Source organism: Pleurodeles waltl, chromosome 12, assembly GCF_031143425.1.
Source record: "Pleurodeles waltl isolate 20211129_DDA chromosome 12, aPleWal1.hap1.20221129, whole genome shotgun sequence".
Taxonomy (NCBI): domain Eukaryota; kingdom Metazoa; phylum Chordata; class Amphibia; order Caudata; family Salamandridae; genus Pleurodeles; species Pleurodeles waltl.
In genome coordinates, this window is record NC_090451.1 from 88600224 (window position 1) to 88621379 (window position 21156).

The 21156-nt window shown below is 42.6% G+C and overlaps 1 protein-coding gene across 2 annotated transcripts in view; it reads right to left on the reverse strand.

Moving 5' to 3' along the window:
• NRTN (neurturin) overlaps positions 1–21156 on the reverse strand; it is a 134293-nt gene that overhangs the window by 13705 nt on the left and 99432 nt on the right. Inside the window, exon 2 of one of the 2 annotated variants that reach the window (XM_069217104.1) lies at positions 1695–1855. In XM_069217104.1, the coding sequence (XP_069073205.1) occupies positions 1695–1851 (157 nt within the window). In that variant the 5' untranslated portion in view covers positions 1852–1855. Of the gene's footprint in view, positions 1–1694; positions 1954–21156 lie in introns of both variants that reach the window. The other variant, XM_069217103.1, reaches the window with a different exon arrangement.

Consider the following 21156-nt stretch of genomic DNA (forward strand, 5'->3'; position numbering starts at 1 on the left):
GGAGAGGAACTGACCAAGGTGACTTGAGCAGAATAGGGGCGATACCTGGGCAGGATACCCCGAGTACGTGCTCCACGCTGGAGTGTGAGAGGCGTCGAAGTGGCTGTGAGTGGTCACCACCCGCTCACATCAGAGGCCAGGAAGAAGGCTCTGCAGCGCAGAATGGAAAACACACATAGGAAATGTAGAAAAGAGCTGATCTTTAGAGAGGCTAAAATCAGTCGCCATTTGATAATGTGCCGAAGACCAGCCCTAGCCTTGTAGGGGTGCCGGGCTAAAACCTCCAGTACAGCATGGACACTGGAAATGAGTCTGCTAAGTTTAATAGCCCGTCCTCTTCTGCCTTGGAGTGCCCAACTACCGGAAGTGTCTGTGTCCATTCGAGGTCCTGAGGAATGAGGTGTCCGCACTATTGCCTGTTCCATAAAGAACCAATGAGCTCTGTGCCTGGCAGGCTTGGGTTGCAGGCTTCTGCTTCATTCCTGGAACAGTTTCCACAGGAATGCTTTGCTTGTGTTCCAAAAGTGTGTGGGAAACACTTGTTTTTCTCTTTTAGGCTTCTACACAGCATGTGCAGGTCATGCCAGCCCAATCGTTCAACATAATATTGCCTGACGTTTAATGTGCATGCTTGAAATCAAATGGCTTGCTAACCCCACTTTATCAAAAACAAAAATACAGCAATTCGTTCAGCTTAAGAACTGCAAAGGCCTCTGTATGGCGGCGGTATCCGACGAAATGTTATTCTTAGGGCACTCCAAACCACAAACTAAATTGTTATGTAGTGTAATATTTATGGGGGAAATCGACGAAACATCCAATATCGCTTCATGTGGAGCCAGTAGAAACATGTCTGAAAAAAGCAAAACATAAAAAAAGCACAAAACTGTAATACTGTCAGTTGCCACTAACTTTTAGGCTAAGGATGCGCCATAAGTCAGATCCAGAGTGCAAGGAGAGTATGGAGAGGAATCAGAGAGCAAAAGCAGGGAGGAGACGGGTGAAAACCTTGGACCACACGAACAGAGACATTCATGGCCAAGGCCTAAAAAATGCATTTTGTACTGGCCTTCATACTGAGCTGCATTATCAAAGCATTGGGGCTATGCATGTACATCAGCAAGGCAAAGCTCCTTGTACACTAAGGCCAATGTAAACAAACACCTTATGACTTTTCAACGTGAGACCACATGAGGGCACCAGATTACTAGAAAAGGCATCAAAATTGGCATTGAAGTAAGGGAAGTGTAGTACGACCAAATGACAGAATGTTGTTTTGCTTGGAGCTAAGATCATTGTTTCCCCTGATTGACACATGCAGTACTATTAGGTGTTTGGCTAAGGCACCCTAAATGTAGTCTCACAGAGATGAGTGAAGAAGGCTGTGTAGGCTGGGACACTTGGGTCTTGTTGGAGCAGTGCTCCCCGTCTGGAGTACTAGCGCCGGTGTACGAATGAGCACTGATACATTTTAATAAATAAGTGCCCCGTGGCTACAACAGCAAGTTTGTTAAAACAGGTATTAAGGATGAATATCTTAAATCAGTAGAATAGCAGGCACCATTCCCTAGTCATCATTTGTCCACTCCCTTCTCCTCTCCTCTCTCCCCCCCGCCCTCCTCTTCTCTCCCCATCCTCCTCGCACCCTCCATCTGTACTGAAGAAGAACCATTAAAAATGAGTTTTAACCTCACATTGAGAAATAAGAGGCTGTCGGCGCTCCAGTGCCCGTGGGTATCTCTGCCGGTCTCTGCTGAATGATGGCATTGATGACGACGACAAGGATGACGATGGCGTTGAGGAGGAGTAGGAGTACGAGAAGGGGCCAAACTTCCAGCTTCCGATGAACATGTCTCTACAAACCAAAATGGACAAGATGGAGCTGAAGAGCATCGAGGCAATGGCCGCCCACTTCCATACCTTCATCTTAGAGCAAGTCCCAACATTGAAACTCTGGAAAATAGGCAAAACAAAGAGAATTCAGCATGTGGATTGGATTTCTAATATTTCCCCCCTTAGGCAACTTCCACTGTGGGAAGAGAGATGCCAGACGGTCATGGTGCTATAAATGGGGCCGAGACCACATATGACTGCTGTTCCCTCCCCACAGATGACAAATCAGGCCAAGAGCAACAGAAGCCACATTGTTCCACACGGGCTAACACCAGTTTGCCCACAAGGCCCTTTATTTTATACTCAAGACCTGCTTTTCACTATGTAGGCAACTGGTACCCAGCCTTCTGTAACCATGCAGTCCCAATTATTCTTTATCAAAATTGTACCTTTCATCCTGTATCCAACCTGTGTCCTTTAGTCTGCACCCAGCCTTTGGCCAGCATTGTATACCCAATCATTGCCCTTCAAAGGAAAACCCAAGTGGTGCCCTTCTGTACCTAAGCTTAGTCCTTCATCTTGTAACCAACAAGTACACTTCACTCTATATCCGATGAGAACACCTCACGTATATGCAACAAATGCGCTTCATCTTATAACCAAACTGGGCACTTCCTTCTATGACTTTCATTTTGTATTCTTGTTTACCTACCGTAGCTGTGCCCATCATTCTGTATCCACGCTGTCCCAGGTATCCTTTATTCTTTGTCCTAAGTGCCCCTTTCTTTTGGTTCCCAAGCCTTGCTCTTCACTGTATGCCAGTGGTGTGCCCTACTTTCTGTACACAAGCTCTGACCTTGCTTCTTGATGGGATCCTTAGCCGTCATCCCATAGCCAACGTGTGCCCTTCGTTTAATATGATACGTATGCCCTTTCTTCTATGTCTGGTCCCCGCCCCTTATTCAGCATCAAAGCAGTGTCTTTAAGTTTATATGAAACCTTCGCTCCGTACCCAGGCGGTACCCATGATTCTACAGCCAAAGGGTGCACTTCATCCTGTATCCAATCTGTGGTCTTCATTCTGTACCCAAGCTCTGCCCCTCCATTTAGTACTCAGTTTTACCCTTTATTCCATGCCCAATATGTGCCCTTCATTCGGTACCCAGCAGTACCCTGCATCTCATGCTTAAGCTTTGCCCTTCATTCTATACCCAGTTTTACCCTTCCGTCCATGTCCATGCCAATCTGTGCCCTTCATTTGGTACCCACGCTGTGCCTTTTATCCTTCAGGCAACCTCAACCCTTCATTCAGTGTTCAAAATAATATTGATCTTATAAGTTTGTTTTACAGGGTGTCAACTGAAGGAGCCGCAATTCCTTTATCTGGGGGAACTAAGAAACACCAAGCTGGGGAAGGTGCAGATGAAATGCACAAGAGGCGCAAAATACAATAACAAGGAAATCAGGGAAAAATACGAAGAATGTATGAGCTTAACACCAGAGGGGAGGGGGCATGAGCACCCCACTGTGGGGGTGCACCTGTAGAAAAAGTATGTAAAGAAAGTTAAATGTGTGTGTCGGGGGGTGTAATATATATATATATATATATATATATATATCAAAAAAAGACTTTGCTAAGTCCTGACTTACAAAATACTCAGAGTATCCTCTCGGCTCCCATAGGGTTTGCTAGCACCGCGCATGACAAGTACCCTTGCATACCTACAGATCTTTGGTGCATGCCCAGTTGCCACCCCGTGCAGGTCACGTGACCTACGCCGCTGCCAAGGCGAGAAGGAGGTCCGTCAATTAATCAGCTAGGGCTGACCACGCAGGTAAACAGAGACTTTCCTCAAGTAGCCTATAGCTATAAACAGTTTTCCAAACCCGGCTCTCCCGCGCCATCTTTCTTCTGCAGCTGACATTTTCTCCAAAACAAAAGGATAGGTGAGGTGGCCTACTCCGGAAGCCCCCTCTGGCGCCTCCCTTTACCCTAACACATCCATCAACCCTTGTAAATAGCCCCGAGGTTTGTATGTCCCACCCCACGAAGGAGAGAGCCCCGTCAGAGCAAGAGATTCTGAGCAGAATGTTCCAAAACTTTACTGCGCTCTGCTCAAATGTTAAGAATTTTAGTGCCCGATACACAAGAAATTGGTGCATCGGTCCCGATGTGCCACTTTTCTTGCATCGCCCCTGCCCCACCTAATGACAACATGTTGTTCCGTATTTACAATACGGTGCACCATGGCGCCCGTTAAGACAATAGTGTCATAATTTATGACACGGTTGTGACACTTTGCTGGATTAGCACCATAAATAATTGCACTAGAGCAGAAAAGCACTGGGGAGGACCATGGGTCACTACGGGCCCATCACTTTACTGCCTGCCCCGAGCAGACGTTAAAAATGACAGAAAAAATGTTGCTGTGAAATCTAGTAGATTTCCCTGCACCGTTTTTTGCAGCCTCCCTGCGTGGGAACGCCCCCCCTTGCATACATTATGCCTGGTGCAGGCATAATGTGGCATAAGGGGTTATAAAGTGGCACAATGCAAGCAATGCACCACTTTGTAAACATGGCATGAGGAAATGGCCTCCTTAACACCACGTTAGCGTAAAAAAAAATCTGCTAATGTAGCGCAAGGAGGCGCAGGGATCTTGTAAATCTGGCCCTAAATTTAAAATACAAGCATTCAAGCTGCTATTTGTGCACTTACTGCATGTGTGTGTGTGTGTGTGTGTGTGTGTGTCTCCCTGTGCCCGTGAAGTGCAGTCTTGCTCACCAATGTACTACTTTCCTCACTTTTCTTCTCCAGCATCCTGGTCCGGACAGGAGAGAAGTGTAGGTTTGGACCAGTGGTGTAAGGCGAAGGTACCCAAGGTGGTGGGATTGCAGCAGAGTGAAAGTGTCCTTCAGCAGGGCAGCCCATGCCAGGACCAGCTGATGGGTTCCACACCTCTGATACTCTGACCGCAGGGGCGTAAGCCAATCCCCTGCAACCCCTTCAGTGCAGGGGACCACACCCTTCAGGGGGCCACCTTTCAGCTCAAGGACTATGACTGTCTTTGAGACATGGAGCTGAAGAGGGGCCATCCTTGGCTTTGCCAGGGGGGGCATCACTTTGTATTACACCACCACGAAACAAGGTCCTTTCAAAGTCAGGCTTGTCATTTCCCAAATAGCATTCATATTACAGCTGTGAGCTACTAAAATTCTGCTCGTAAATTCTACAACTTTTCAGTCATTCAGCTGTAAATGCCCAACAAGGCTACAGCGATTGTTCCCTTGGCACATGCTATCCTAGCAATTTGGGGAAGCCTGTCAATTTTGGGATTAGTTCTAGACTGTTTTTCAAATTGCTTCTCTGTGCTTTTAATAGGACAGGAGAGCTAAAATGATGGAATAGAGTGTTTGCCCAGAGTAATTAAGAGTGGTTTCAAATGATATAAACGTTTGTATCCATCATTTCTTTGCACTGAGAGAGGCATCCAGGATGGCACACTTATGTACTTGTGGGGGTCTAGTGATTACTTTTAGCCAGTTGTTGGGAATGATGGTTAGCTGCTCTTATTTTGGGGGCTGTCAGTGCTTCAACACTTTTACTGGAGGAGTACTGGCACTTTTCAGTAGCAAACTGGTAGTCTGGTGCAGTCAGTGCCGGGCAGAATGTGTAGTCAGTTTCCATTTCAAGTATCAGACTTTCACCCAGAGCTAGAGAGAAAAGAGAGAAAAACCAGAGAAAGGAGGAAGAAGGAAGAAAAAGATAGGAAAACAGTGACAAAGGTAAACATTTGGGATTAAAATGGTCCTGCCAGAATGAGATAAAGAAACTAGATGTGTAGGGTGGTGGCGTTCGGTGATGCGGGGTAGTGGGTTCCTACTAAAATCCCTGGGCACTGGTACATATTATTTTTTTATGCATCAAGCTCTGTGGGACGGAGCCCATAACAAGAATACTCCATAAGAAATTAGTTTGCAATTCTGTACTGGGATGGAAAGACCAGGGAATGGAAAGTTGAGAAGTTCAGAGAGTATTATAACTTCCTGGACTGTAAAAACTGCATGAGGCTGCAAGCAGATGAATTTCACAAAGCAAGCCAGTTGATCATTTGGCAGACTACAGCGGTACCAAATAAAATTGCCCTGACACTCTGCCATCTCTTGCCTCATAGTGTCATGCTTGAGAAGGGGCTTTTGGGTAACTGCAGCCAGAATGAAATGTGATCAGGAGTTCTATGGGACCAGGGATTACACTCTCTCTCCTGGGGCTCATCAAGTGTTCCGCAGTGCTTAATTTGTGGGGGTCTCTGGAGGTGGTGGGCACCAGGTCTCGTTGTTTTGAGCCTCAGACACAGAACAAGAGAGAAGAAGGCAAAAAATGGAGTAAGAAGGATGAAGAGAAAGGTATAAAATGGTGACGAGCGGAGAAAACAGGGGTGAAAGAGAACATACCGGGGTGACATAGAGACGGAAAGCATGTGTTGATAGAAGAAAGAGGCGGGACAAGCAGATATCTGTGCCTTAAGAACTTTCTGATGCCATGAGTTTGGGGTAAACACTCATCAGCATGAGTGTTACTCAGAAGAAGTTGGGTGGAAGGATTGGGGCAATTGTGGTCATGCCCAAAGACCGACAAGTCAGAACTTTGAGTGGGAACCAGACACATTTCCAGTCATTTTTACTTGGCCACTTGGTGCACATAAGGGCGAAAAACTGGGATAAGCCTGAACAACGCCTGAAACTTTGGTATTAAGTAAAGGATGAAGTGAAACCTCTTAGAAAAACAGTGAAAACATAAGTCCAGCCGAAACTGCTATATTTCTCCACAAGGAATTTAAATGTAGCCACCAATACCTGTGGATTCTTGATAATCCTGTCGATGACCCAGAAAGTTACTACAAACTGGTCCAATAATATCTAGGGAACACTACCACCATTTTACTATATAGTTTAATCGGTGTACCCAGAACTGTGCATGCAGATGTTTGACCAAAAACGACCAGCCAAATAGCTAAACCAGAGTCAAAATCAGAGACTTAATAATGTCAAGAACGAAGATTTATTTTACGTATTTTTTCCCAAATGCAAAAGGCTTAATGATGAGCCTATGAAATGAACTAGTTGAAGTGAAAGCAGCCCATACTTTACAATAAGTGAATTTAAGTCTGTTTCCACATTGGGAAACTACCTTTAAGATGTATTAGAATATCCACAAGAGAAGAACTTTGGCCCTGATTACAACTTTGGAGGAAGGTGTTAATCCGTCCCAAAAGTGACGTATATATCACCAGCCATATTACAAGTCAATTATATCCTATGGAACTCGTAATACGGCTGGTGGTATATCTGTCACATTTGGGACAGATTAACACCTCCTCCAAAGTTGTAATCAGGCCCTTTGTGTTTGGCCAATTATATCTGTAGGTTTTTCCATCCTAAAAGATCAAATATGCAGTTGAGGAATAACTTTCCAAAGGTAGAATACTGGAACATTTTCAGTACGATTGTTTAATTTCAGAAATTCTGATTTTGTCAGTTAGGCTCTGGAATCTAAAATCCCAACCTCCTTTCCTTGTGCACCTAAATACCATCCTGGTGTCCAAAAATGTTTGTGTATCGGGCTTTGGAATACACAACCCATTCTTTTGTTAATGCTCTTAGAAGGTATATTTGCCTTGACCAGGTTGCTAGAGTGATTGACAGACATTTGCTTTATTCAACCTGACAATACAAACAACAAACAAGCAAATGTTGTAATGTTGTTATGAAAAACACTGAAGGGTAAAAGGTCTCTTTTAAAGTATTTTTTATCTGAATACACTGCAATGTTTCTTCAAGACATCTGTCTACGGTCAAGGCTTAGGAGAACCAGTAATATCACTGTAAAACGGAGAGGCCTCCAAATACTTATTTATTTTTCCTCGTGGTGCATTTAAGCATGAACTCTATGTAAAAACCGACTTAGGGTATTTCTAAGTTAAGGGTATTGGTCAAGGGAGTATCTAGAAAAGTAAACAAGCATTTCCAATGCAGCGGGTCTCGCATTTCTCAGAGTTAGAGCTATTAGCAGTTGTAAATTCCCAACCGGACTTTCTTGGCTCATTAAGTGGAAAAAACGAGCGCGATTGCGCTGCTAAACAAGCGAGATCGCGCTGCAAAAAAAGAGAAAATGTAGTCGACAAACCGGATGGAAATCAGCGAGCCTCGTATGTTTTCAGTACTTGGTCGCAGCGCTCGAGGAGGGCTAACCACCGGAAAAGGCATGACGTATGCATGATTTCCACTAATGAAAGCAAGCAGATTTTAAAAGGCAAGCCCACGAACCAATGAAAGACACTGACGTGACATGGGCGGGGCTCCGAGCCCTTTTCTAACTACTACAGCATCTCGCTTGTGATACGCAGGCTCGACCCTAAAAACCACCCACTTTGACCCATATATAGCAATATATGCACAAGTAAAGTGAGTGATTCCAACTCTTCGTAGGAAGTGCCATGGGGATTGTACCCCTGGGGAAAGTTTGCAGGCAGTGATGCATAATTTGGAATAGGACAGAAAGATTTTGAACAATTTTGACCTAATACTACACATCAGCCAGTACTGGCATGAGTCTGTTATTTATCCTTTCCATCTTCCTTCTTTCCTTTTATGCTTCTTTCTTTCTTTCCTTCCTTCTTTCAGTCATGTTTCCTTTGGTTTTAAACGTATTTCATTCTTTCTTTCCATCTTTTTCCTTCCCTCATTTTACATGACCTTATTCTCGCTTTCCATCCTTCTTCATTCCCCTTTATTCTCATCATGCCCATGTTGTTCGTTCACACCTTCTGTGCATCCTTTCTTTTTGTTTGTTCCACTAATTCATTTTTTTCTCTTCTTTCTTTCAGTCCCCCATCCTTTTATCTCAAATGTCTTTCTCTCCCTTCATGTTTTAAATTTATTTAGTTGTTCCTACCATTTCTTTTTCCAGCCCTTCATTCTTTCTTTTCTGTCTTTTTCTTTCCTTTTTCTTCTTTCACATCTTTTTCTTTATTTCCTGTGTCTGTTTGTACCCACTTTCCTTCCCGCTTCTCTTTTCTTCCTTCTTTCATTCTTTGCAATTGACTTTCTTTACCTTGTGCTGTCTCACTTCATTTGCCTCTATCTTTATTTTTTCTTTGTATTCAAATATTTTATCTTTCTTTAAAAGTAAAGAAGGGTCATAAATCAATTGAATCTCCTCCTCAAGCTGGTACAGGCGGTGGTTACCTACACCCTTGTTATTGGTACTACTGATACCAAGAATAACAACAATGATAATACTACTAATATTAACCATATTCATGACAACACCAATACTAAAAACATAAAAAAGCAGCAATGGTTATAACAACAATAAAAAATATAAACAGAGTAACAATATAAGAACAACATGAATAGTAAGAAAACAAAAACAACAACAATAAAACAATAACAGTAATAACATTAAATGGGATTTTCATACTGATAGTACCTCCTGCTCTGAGCGCTGGGATGTTAAAGCCATAATGCGGGCTTCACATTGTGATCATTGCTCAGTGATGAATACCAGTGAGACTGATAGGATTTAATCTTAAGCATCAAGCCGGGAGCATTCTTCATGATGCGAACACGACCATATTGTAGACTGGATGAACATTATAGTATCTCTATTTTTAAGTATTCAAAACAGTTAAAAACTAATTGATATTTGTAATATATTGGAACATTTTTATTTTAAATGGAATTGAGTTCTGGGTCAACACATATTTACTTTGCTATTATAAAGAAGGGATACCTTTCAAGAAAAGGGTCATTTAAGCTATGCTCATCTAAATGAGGCTTTCATATATTTTACAAATTTGGATTGCCACTAAGATAATATATTTTATTAATGTACAACTGGTATGTGAATCATTTATTCACCAGTAAAAATGTCAATTACTAGAGTGCTGCTAGAGCACCGTTTTCAGTGTAAATAAAGGCTAAGCTATCATATAATTGTGTTGGCAATATTTAAGAGCCATGGGCAGAGAACATTGACTATCTGGCTATGTAAAGATCTAGTCAGGATTTGTTGGCACTATAAGCTTAAACTACTAAAGCTTAGAAAGAGGGACATTATAGCCAAAGCCAGAGACGAAATATATATTACAACAGATGGCAGGTTGAACAGAAGAAGCCCACACACCTTTGCTTAGCAGTGAAGAAGTTAAAAAATGTCATTCTAAGTTGCTTTTTGTTGAAGACAATTTATTCCATGAAACATTAACTGGCTATTAAAATCTAAAACCTTTCATCTATGGAGGTGTTGCTTCAGAGCCCCCGCTAACTCCAGTTCAATTAGGTAAATAATATTTCTTTTGAAAATTACTGGGAAAAACATCTCTTACATTTGGGGTATCATAACATACATAAAACAATATAATTTAGCAAATATAAAGGATGTAATTTTAAATTCCTATTTCCAGGGAGAGGAGAGGAGTTTATAGAGTTATTAGTAGGAGTCTATTAAATATACCAGATCTCTGTTGAATTTACAGTGGTTGGATGTAGGCCCAGGATGACCAGATTCTTGCAGGGCTGGACCTGATAAAATAATTAAGCACTTAAAAAAAAACAGCCGCACACTTAAGGCTGCCACTAGTTGGCATGGGGGCATTCATGGTTGAGTTGTTGTCTTCTGGCAGTCCATCAATTTTCGAACTATGCCAGCATAAATTCAGATTTGTCTAGGCCTACTGGTGGGTACCCAGACCACCAACCTCAAGGTCCACCAGTTCCTTTTAGAGTCAGCAGGACAGCCATATTTCCAAAGGTGGTGACTCTCTTAGCTCAGCCAGCGGAAACCTTACACAGAAAACTCCAGAGTTTAATGGGAGAGGCAATTATTTACTTCAAGAGCACCAGAGAAAGTCTGGCAATCCCTGACAGAAAAATATAACAATGACTCCAACTTGCTATGGGAAGACTCCCATGGTGCCATGGTCATTACTGTTTTACAAAAATAAGCAATCGCTTTGGGAGATTGGTTTTGTAAAACATGAATATTTGCTGAGAAGAGCATGAAACACACAGCAGCTCCTCTGAAGGCACAGAGGGTCTTATTACAAGTGCATTATATTCTACGGCACTAGTAATAGGGTGGAAGGATGTCTGTCATGTTTGAGACAGAATACCTGTCTGCCAAATTTGAGATCAGGATGAGATGTCAGGCAGGTGGAGATCTCTCTAAACATGCTAGGTCAGTGGTGAAATGATGCAAAGTTGGCTCCATGACATGAAGCTTGGAGACTTTAAATCCAAATTGTCACTGAATGCCAAGTCACTTGGATTCATCCAGCACACCAGCCTCACACTCAAGGAACACATTGCCAAAAACTGAAGATGGCCTGTCTTTCGTCTAAAGAAAGTAAAACATTTTCTTCCAGAAAGTTACTTCAGAACTGCTGTTCAAGCTCTCGTACTCTCACATCTGGATGGTGGTAAAGCCATGCTCCATGGCCTCCCCGATTCCACATTGGCACCCCATAAGGGCATTGTACACCACTGCACCTCTCATGCAGGACCTGAAGACGTATGATCACATCACCTCCATCCGGATGAAACTCCATTGGCTCCTCTTGCTAGCCTGCACCATCATCATAACCAGCAGGAAAATGTATTTTTCCAACGTGACCCCAACCCCCAGTTATCATCTTGCAGTCAAGCGGGGGTACTCACTATGTCTGGTGAGTCTCATTACACCTGCAGCCAGGTCACTATCAGACTGCAGACACAGGGCCTGATTCACAAAGGTAAACTTAGACTTGAAGTCTGGTTAGACCTAAAGTCAAAATATAGATCTAAAATCTAACTTTAGATGTACAGTTTAAGTTTAGACCTGAAGACTTAATCTGTCTGCCATCAGAGCCAATACCTCCTTCACAAGTTGTAATTGGTGGGTGCATGCCCAGGAGACTCCACTGGCATCCAAATCAGCTCTATGAGGCCCAGTTCCATGGCCTATTTTCATGGTATCCACATTTTGTTGAGGTATATACAATAAATATACACAAAACTCTCATGCTTAGTGAGTAGTTGTTTGGAAACTCTAAGGTGATCCTTCCCACTCGGATGTTCATTGCAAACCTGTGTCCTATTCCACCTAAAAGGTGCTTATTTCACCTCCTCTCTACTTCCCCTTTACTCGGCTGAGAATTATTCAAAACCCAAAGCCTTCGTTTTACAGTGATAAGTCAGGCCTATTTACTTTGGCAAAGTCACTAGTGTGCAAAATCTGTACTTCAGCAGTGGCCCCGTGGCAAGAGCGGGGCGATTCTGGGTTTGCTGAACCTTGGTAGGTAAGCACTCCGAAAGATTGCTCCTCTAATGTAAGTCATGGGGGAACAGCATTTTGGCCCCCTATCAATATATTTTGCTACAAGGCATACCAACGTGTAAAACAGTGAACATCATTACATAGGTCTGACTTTTTGTTAGCTGAACTGTTTGGCAGTAGTGGATGACTGTATGTGTTCCAATGGGCTCTTCTAGATAGAAAGTCTAATCATGAGGCAACTTCTTGGATAAACAATACTCTTGCTGGGAGTAGGGCCCGCTTGCTGAACAGACTGCATCAACAGAGTTAAGCTTGACACTCAAAGACAGGCGTTATGAAAAGTAGCCATCAGATGAAGTTTACAATGGAAGTGGTGAAAACTGGAAGAAATTATTGCACATTTGATACTATTCGAGAAGGGTCAGTATTTTTGTAGCATCAATAGGAAAGCCCATGTGCAAAAAAGTCTTTACTTTGTGGACTATAAAAAAGCTGTAAATCAGCATGATATTATCAAGAAAGGAAAGTAAAACAAATTAACTTGCACCCGGATGGTTACAGATTATGCCTCTATCTTTATGACGGGCTATCAGCGTGCATGTCTGTCACAACAGAACATAAATCAGCAATTAAAGTGTCATTGTGTCAGTAATTAAAGGAAAACACATGGGCTGCAAAGATGACAAGATACACACCATGCTGCATCTGCAGTCTTATGGAAGGACTAATTCATGCCTCTTCTTCAAAGCCTAATGGGAGCACAAATGGTACAATGTAGTCATCCACAAAATGATGTGGCCTTGATGGATTTCCCAACCAAGCAATGGCAAGCCAAGAAAAACACATACAAATCAATGGCAGAAGATCTCTGACTCAGATCTCACTTTCCCTTTGTACTTCTTTTTGAACTTTTGTTTAACGATATAATGGCATGAGGTTTCAAGTACAGTGGAAACCATCCTTAAACAGGAATGCTGTTTGTATACAATTTGTGTTTGAGATATAAAATTTAATGGGACGATTGGCTTTGCTTTTCAGGAGTAAAAATGTCTAGCTTGGATTGCAATGAAATCACTGCACAGGGGGAGGAATGATATTCCAAAAAAACAGTAGCATGAGGTGAAAGATGTATACTCTTCGGGCTTGATAAAAGATGCTGTCTTGCAGCAAAGACTGAAGGATGATGACACAAACATGCCAACGGCAGAAAGGTTGCTGTCCCAAAACCACTCTTTGTCCCAAATCCAACTCTTTGTATATTGTAAACAATAGGTCTTGCAGACTGCTGGGCTGTCAAGCCAAACCTAAAAATGCCGGCTGCATCCCGCCTCCCAGTCTGGTCCTGCTACTTCACGGCCTCCCAGTCATGATTTGTGGAGCATTTAACAAATGATCCAGGATAGTAATGCACTGTTCCAACAGCTTTCTTCAGCTTGCTTAGCTCCATCAAAGATCATTACCATGCACATATATTTTCTTCTTTTATTGCACACACAGCTCAGGGTCATGCCTGAGTGCAGAGGCATAACAATTCTATGGCCAGTAAATGGCAACCATACTTATAATTTTATTCTCCCATTTTCTGGGAACTGAGTACTCTCCCCTTAAAGAATCTTGCTGTTCAAATAAACAACATGCTGCTAATGGTTTCCAACAAATCTTAGGTTGCCAGAAAAGGCTATCCATTCCTTCCACAGTGTGAGCAAGGAGTACAACTTTAAAAGGTATTGAATCCACTGTGGCCTGACAGTTTGAAAATAGTCCACCTGCCAAAACTGTGTGCATGGAATGTCCTGTCCTGCTATGATGCTTGTAAATAAAGGGGATGCTGACTGACTGGTTGGCTAAGGTGGATTTGCAGCTGTAAAGCAGGGCCACTGGAATTATGCAGCAGATGAGGATCAAATTATGCGGTAGGGTAGACTAAATTACGCAGCAAGAAAAGACAAATTATGCAACGTAATGCTTCACATTTTGTTGCAGTATTACTTCATAATGCTGTCATGTTTTCACATGTTAACACTGCCTGGACAACTGTTTCATCGCATTAGTATCAGTTTAACACCCAACAATAGTAATAATCAACTGAAAGATGACCATTCAGCTTTTGCACAGGGCCATCCACTGCGCAGCATCGCATTGCTGCAGTTTTAGTAACTTTTAATCTGTTTCAGCTAGCAACAAAACTTGTATTTTTGCTAAGATTTACATTGTATGCAGCAGATGATGGATCATATGGCAAATGCGGCGAATCCATAATTATGCGGAAAACGCAGCGGCTGCAGAATCACATATTTCCAGTGTCCCTGCTGTACAACATAGATCACAGGTTCCTACAGTCAATGGGCCCAGCTGTTGATTTTGCTCAGCCCCAGAAAAGGTTGCACTAGCCCAATGGGTCATGGCCATTTCTTTCACAGTCTCAGGGGAGATATGTTTCACGTACTCCTCCTTCCTTCCTAGGGGGATGACCGCGCAGGTTAACATTTGTTATGTGCTATGAGTCAATGACAGTAAGAATAGTTTGTTAAAAGAATATCAACACGTAAACAGTGTTCTAAAATAATATTGGAGTAACAACATTAACTTCCAAAATAACACCAAGATATTTATAGGTTTACTAAACGTAACTCCACATATATGTGTTTATATATATATATATATATATATATATATCAAGTTTAAGGTAAGATATATGGACTTCACACAAATACATCCATAGTTACATATATGTTCACCTTCACAATTTTGTGGTTGTTGTTGATATTTTGGCTGTAATACTGCAGCACAGTGTTTTTGTGGTCAATATTCTGACGTGCAGTGCATTAACTATCTGCCTACTGAGACACCTTAAGATAGCTCTGCTGTGGTGTAATTGGGTAATGACAACCACTGTGGGAAGAACCGGGTTTTCAGGCTCCTGATTGCTCTAGGTTATTAGAAAAGATATATTGAATTGGACAGGAATTATAAAGACCAGATGTCAAGACAAGAAAGCATCTGCCATGTGTTTAATGTAAGGAGTAACACACTGGAAAGTAGAGACTGATGTCAGTGGCCTGGTTGGAAAATACTTGGCATTCAGGAACCAGTAGGCTGTGAGGTCCAAAGGGAAATGCACCAAGATATTAACGACATGATTGTATCCACTGAGGCCAAGGACAGCAGCTCAGATGTGATGTTAGTAAGTCTCTTCTGGGAGCTTTGAGCAAAAGATGAGCTGCAGTGTTTTATAATGAAGTAATGGTTGGCCTTCATGAAGGTCCGGCTACAGACACTTTCATGTTCATTGTGGCCATTTTATCAAGGAAAAAACAAATACAAAGAATATTGTAGGACCATCAGCCTCACTTATAGAGTCACAGATGTTGTGGAATAATAAACGTATTTGTGCCAAATAGTAAGAATATCTTGGTGTCTATATCATAGTGAATTGTAAAGAGCATTTTAATGAATTAGATTTTTGTTAACTATAACATGGATTAACAAATGGCCCTTTGTGATACTGGTGAGGCGAGATGATAGCTTCTCACCTCCAGAGAGTATGATTTGGTGTGAGAAACACATTGATTTTTCACTCCTCAAGTTACTTCCAACTAGAAGGTCCCAATCGCTGAAAATAAAGTGGATGGGCTACGTCTGGGTGGTATTCACGGCAGAGTTAATAGCAACCCGTAGAACTGACCAACTCTTCATGCACTGAAGACCCATTAGAAGAGCATCAAGTCCATGTGGCGAGATGGATGATTCCCGATGCAGCGGTGACCGAATCAAGAGGCGGGATGGCAGACGGCCCTGGCTGCTGTGGATGGACAAAGCGTCAATTTCAATTGCATCAGCTGCACTGTGGCCGACTGTCCTGAATACTCCGAATACTTTAAATGGTAATTTATATTGTAGTGTTAGGTAAGGGTGCCGGGAATGAGGATGCCCAATGCATGAGTAACCTTAAAGAGGAGCATCAAACTGATGGCTTGGATGAATTATTCTCACAACACCTGTGATCCCAAAAATGTTCGTAAAATAACAAAAAAACTATTCTGCACTCCAGATAATACTGCAACACCCAGCTGAGATGCAGGTAGAAGAGTTGGCCAATACTTGCTACCGTAGCCTTTTCCCGCCCTGTTTCCAGCTCAAAAACATCAAATCCCACTTTTTTAACTTTATGACAGCACAGGTCTCCTGCCTTTCATCTCTTTCTTCTTTTGCCATCACACTGAACATTATGATACAAGCTTGTGATAGAAAAGGCTCCAATTCTACAAATGCTGAGTTAAAAACAATTATTAAAGGGAAGCTGGACCAAGTTAAACTCATCCTTTTCTGCCTCCACACCAATGCACGCAGTGCACACCTGCTCCGCGCTAGTGCCTCCTGACGGTAGAGAGGGTCAGGGACAGGTTCACAAGGAGCAACATCTGTGAATCCTTTTTGCAGAGCAGGAAGCAGTGGATGATCACCAAAACAGATGTGGGAAGTGTAAGTGTGGTTGGTGGGTGGGGGGCCCGTACCAAGCTTCCGAACAGATCCCAGTAGAACTGCGCTGAGAGGATGGATCGCTGATGAGAATCACATTGTGTGGAATCCCTGGGGATCTTCTTCAGCGGTCTCCTCGCCAGTGATACAGGGAAGGGCATTCTCAACTAAGGAGCATTTCTCTGAATAGTTAAATGAAGAGATCCTTAGACTTTTATAATGTCACTAACAAGTTGCAACAGTGGAGCTGATTCATTGGCTTACTGTCAGAAAATATGACCACAGATTTATAATCAGAAGTTCAAAAAAGTGTAGAACAACCTCCTGTCATATCCAGGTGGATAGATTTTTAGATGTCAACCTTGTTAATAGACTTTGAGGGCCTGATTTAGATCTCGGCAGAGGAGTTACTCAGCGACAACGGTGACGGACATCCCATCCGCCAAAATCGAAACCCCATTGTTTTCAATGGGATTTGGATTTTGGCCAACGGGATATCCATCACCCTTTTGACTGAGTATCCCTTCTGCTGTTCCCGCCTGCGAGGACTTTGAAAAAGTAACCGACCTACTCAAGGCAGGTTTCACAGGGTGCTTGTAGGACCCAGAGACCCCAATGTCGGGCCGACCCCAATCCCCAAACCCACAAGTCAATGACAGGCAACGGATTATTGTTTGGGAAGAGGGCCTTGTTTATTGCACATATCAACTTAAACATTACAGTTTTACTTTACCAAGTCCATAATCAAAACAGAACATGAAATCCTTCAGCAAACATCTTAAATCAACTAATAAGACAGTTTGAGAATTTAACATCATAATTACAGAATTTCACAATTTCAGTTGGACCGTCCCCTTGGATCTCCTTGGCAGTGCCCACCTTGTTTCCGATCCCATTCTTAAGCAGACTTTCAACACAAAGGCACAGCCCAACCTTCCTCCATTCCAGGAGTACCACGCATGCCCTGCTGTGGCAAAACCAGTGGGAGCTACCCAAAAATAGTTGTTCTTATAGTTATGTCCTATTGGCAGTCTCTCAGTGGAGTATTGGGTGGCAATATCCGTCCACAGGCGATTAGTATCTGGCACTCTGGGTCAGTCTGAGACTGCATGTGAGCCAAACCTGAAGTTAGGACACATCTGTCACTTATAGGGAGGCACATATCAAACTGTTCAGAAAATCACCAGTGCTGTCACAGATCAAAACACCGTCACTAAGACCCATCACTTTTTGTTAAGAAGTGAAGCAGATGTCCTGTCTTGGCTGATTTGAGGAAAAGTACCTAGAAACTATTTATTTTGCTGTGTTAGCCATAAAAACCTAACCACTTAGATTGGAAGGAAGGACTATGATGTGAGGGTTATGGTGCTCTGCCCTTCTAGGTCTGTCAACTGCCTGTCAGTTACCCTGTCCCACGGCAATAATCCGGCCATGGTATCTTTACCATAATGAATAAATGAAAACAATTCAAAAAGGGCCCTTGGTGACTCCAAATTTCAGGGTTGCATTAAAAAAGGCAACTTGTGATTCAGAAATGTCTTTGCGAGTCGCAGTGTATGCGTTTGGGCCAAAATTAGAGTGCGATGGGGTCATTCTCACTTTTGTAACAATTCAGAATGGAATGCAATAGTGGTTTGCGACCGCTGTCACGTTCGCAAACCATTGATTGGATCCAAAGTTCAAAATGCAGTAATTTCAGTTTAGAGTCTGCAAACTGTCTGCGATAGACAACTTCCACTCTGTGAATGTGGGCTCCGGGCATTTGGGAAAGTGGTCTGGAAAACAGCTGCATGTTCAACCCATTCGCCTTCAGATCATGCCAATGTTTTGTTGTCTGATTGCAGCTCCGTCCCTTGAAGCCATTATTCCTTTGAAGGATGAGGGCTGGACTCCTAAAAGACTTGTCATCTGTGTTTTGAAATATGGAGATGAAGGTCGGCTTTCCCTCCAGACCTCAATGCTCGCAATATCAGCCTTGCAGTAGGATCAACGAACAGAGTCTTGTGTCATTAACAGTAATGGGGCAGGATTCTGCAAATTGTAATAAACCTTCATTTGGCAATGTGGGGTGACAGCTCATCCAGAGAAGTACAAATTAAGCTCCTAGTTCACAGCTTTGCAGCTGAGGGCTTTGAATATCATGGCCACAGTTTCTTTCTGGACTGCAATGCTTGGATACTCTGATCAGCTGAGGACCGAGCTGCATGGATCGAGAAACATAACAAGCGTCGATGAAACTGGGCGGACCAAAGGGGGACTCTTTCTTCTTGTCTCAGTGGACCAAAAAAATGTAAAAGGAAAAGAAGATATATAAACATGCTCTCTGTGGCATCCCAGTGAGCCAGAAGAGTTCAAATCCAGATGGTCTTAGCATGCCGGCCGTGTGTCTGGAAGCCCTTTTTCATAAGGGTCTGTCCCATACATGTGGTTCTCATCTTTTCCTTGGATGAGCGAAAACCCAAACTTCAATACAATCGTCTCCTTTTCTTGCACTCAAAGTTATTATTGTTCAGATGTGCACTGCCGCCTACTGAGTCTGGAGCATGTCTCACTTAGGTGTTGTGCTTTTTTCTCATCAAGTATTGGCCGTGCACCACCTCACGTGTTGACCAATGGATTTAAAATCTTCTTGGGTATGTTCCACTCCCTGTTTGCTCTCTGCCTATTCACCATCTTTGTTTCTAGTCTCAATCTCAATTCCATATTAGATGTTACACCTATAGAGTGGCATCATCACAAATACCAAGGCTGTTCTTGGTGCTGATGCAAGAATACAGACTGGGGCGCAGCCGCGAGTACAGTGGTAAAATACTGCATATTTGTGGTACAGTAAGCCTCCTGACTGCTGGATATCACTGCTCCTGCCACAAAAGCAAATTATGGAAAATTTATGAGAAGGTTTCGGTAGCAGTTACTCCCCGTGCTAGCAAATCCTGTTGACAACTTTGTTACACATGGACCTTGACCAGGCCAGTTACTTTTGGCTTGTTCCTATTTGTAGTAGCTTGAATGGTCAGGGTTGCATGTACAACTTTCTACAGGCATTCCACCTACACTACATCTCTCCTATCCTGAGTTGATTAACAATGGACTATCATTATGAATGGAACATATTTACGTCTATGTCTATACATACAGGATTTTCGAAAATTAATAATCCATTTCTGTTTATACACACAGCTTTCCACATTATCAACAATATAATTGTCAGACCGGCCCGCAAATATGCAGAAATTCCGAAAGATTTGGTTGGTTTGGAAATCTCCTAAAACCAGGATCATTTGGGTAATTGGAAGGTCCTCCAAAATAATTTACCCTGATTTCAGTTGGTATCCTGTTACACTGCATGGCCCATTGACTTGTACAAGGACACATATCAGTATATTAGAGAGGCAAACATTTTATATGAGTCACAGTGGAGAATTTACCGGGGTAGCAGTCCCTAGAACCAGTTCAAGTTGCAGAATGAAAGACAGTGAACAGTAAGCGTGAACCAAAAAGAGATGAGCTGGCTTCTTTGGAGGCAAATCAGGTTGAGGTTTTCTTGCCTGACCATCCGAAAGGGAGGGAGATGGACCAGTTTCATATGGCACCGATGTGGATCCAGTTGATCCAGTTTGTAGAAATATTAGAACTTAAGAACTACAGAGACAACTTTAGTTGAATCCTGTTGCACATTTGTACCGACTCAATGTCATAATAACGCCTGGTGGTTTGAGTATGCATGTTGTCACAGCCTGAAGAGCCACCTTGGTTTTGTCTGCTGGTTATTAATATTTAAGGATACTTGGTGGCCCTAGTTAGCACGTTGTTTCAGCCTCAAGAGACCCATTGGTTTTTCATCTGATTATTCATATCTAATAATAACTGATAGTCGGAGTTGGCATGTTGTTTGAGTTTCTAGCACTCCTTGGTTTTCTGCTGTTTGTCTAGTAATGCCTGCTGGTTTGAGGTGGCACATTGTTTCAACCTCTAGAGCCCTCTTGTTTTTCAGCTGATTATTGATGTCTAATAATGCGTATTGGTTTGAGCTTGCATGTTGTTTCAGCCTCTAGAGTTCCATTGGTTATTCTGCTAGTTATTGGTGTCTAAAGATGCCTCATAATTTGAGTTAGCATGTTGCTTTTTTCTTTATTATTGGTGTCTAACAATGTTTGATTGTTTGAGCTGACATTCTGTTTAAGCCTGTGGTCACCTTGTTGTTCTGCTGGAGTAAGACATTCCAACCTCAGACCTGTATATTTTGTAGAAGGTTGTACGTGTATATTATTGTATGAACAGTGTTTGAAGAGGCCAGTCCTGCGTGTATGTAATTGAATAGCCCAGCACAAAGCCTTTACGATAGTTCATCTGGTTCCTGGTGATGTTACTTCTACAAGCACACGCCCTGTGGTGAATCACATACCTCCCCCTTCTGAAGACTTTGGCCATCCAGTAGTAGGGGAACTCCTTAATGTGAGCTGTCCCTTATGCATGGTACCATAATGAGTTCTCCCTCGCTGCTCTCAAGGGTGCACACATGACCT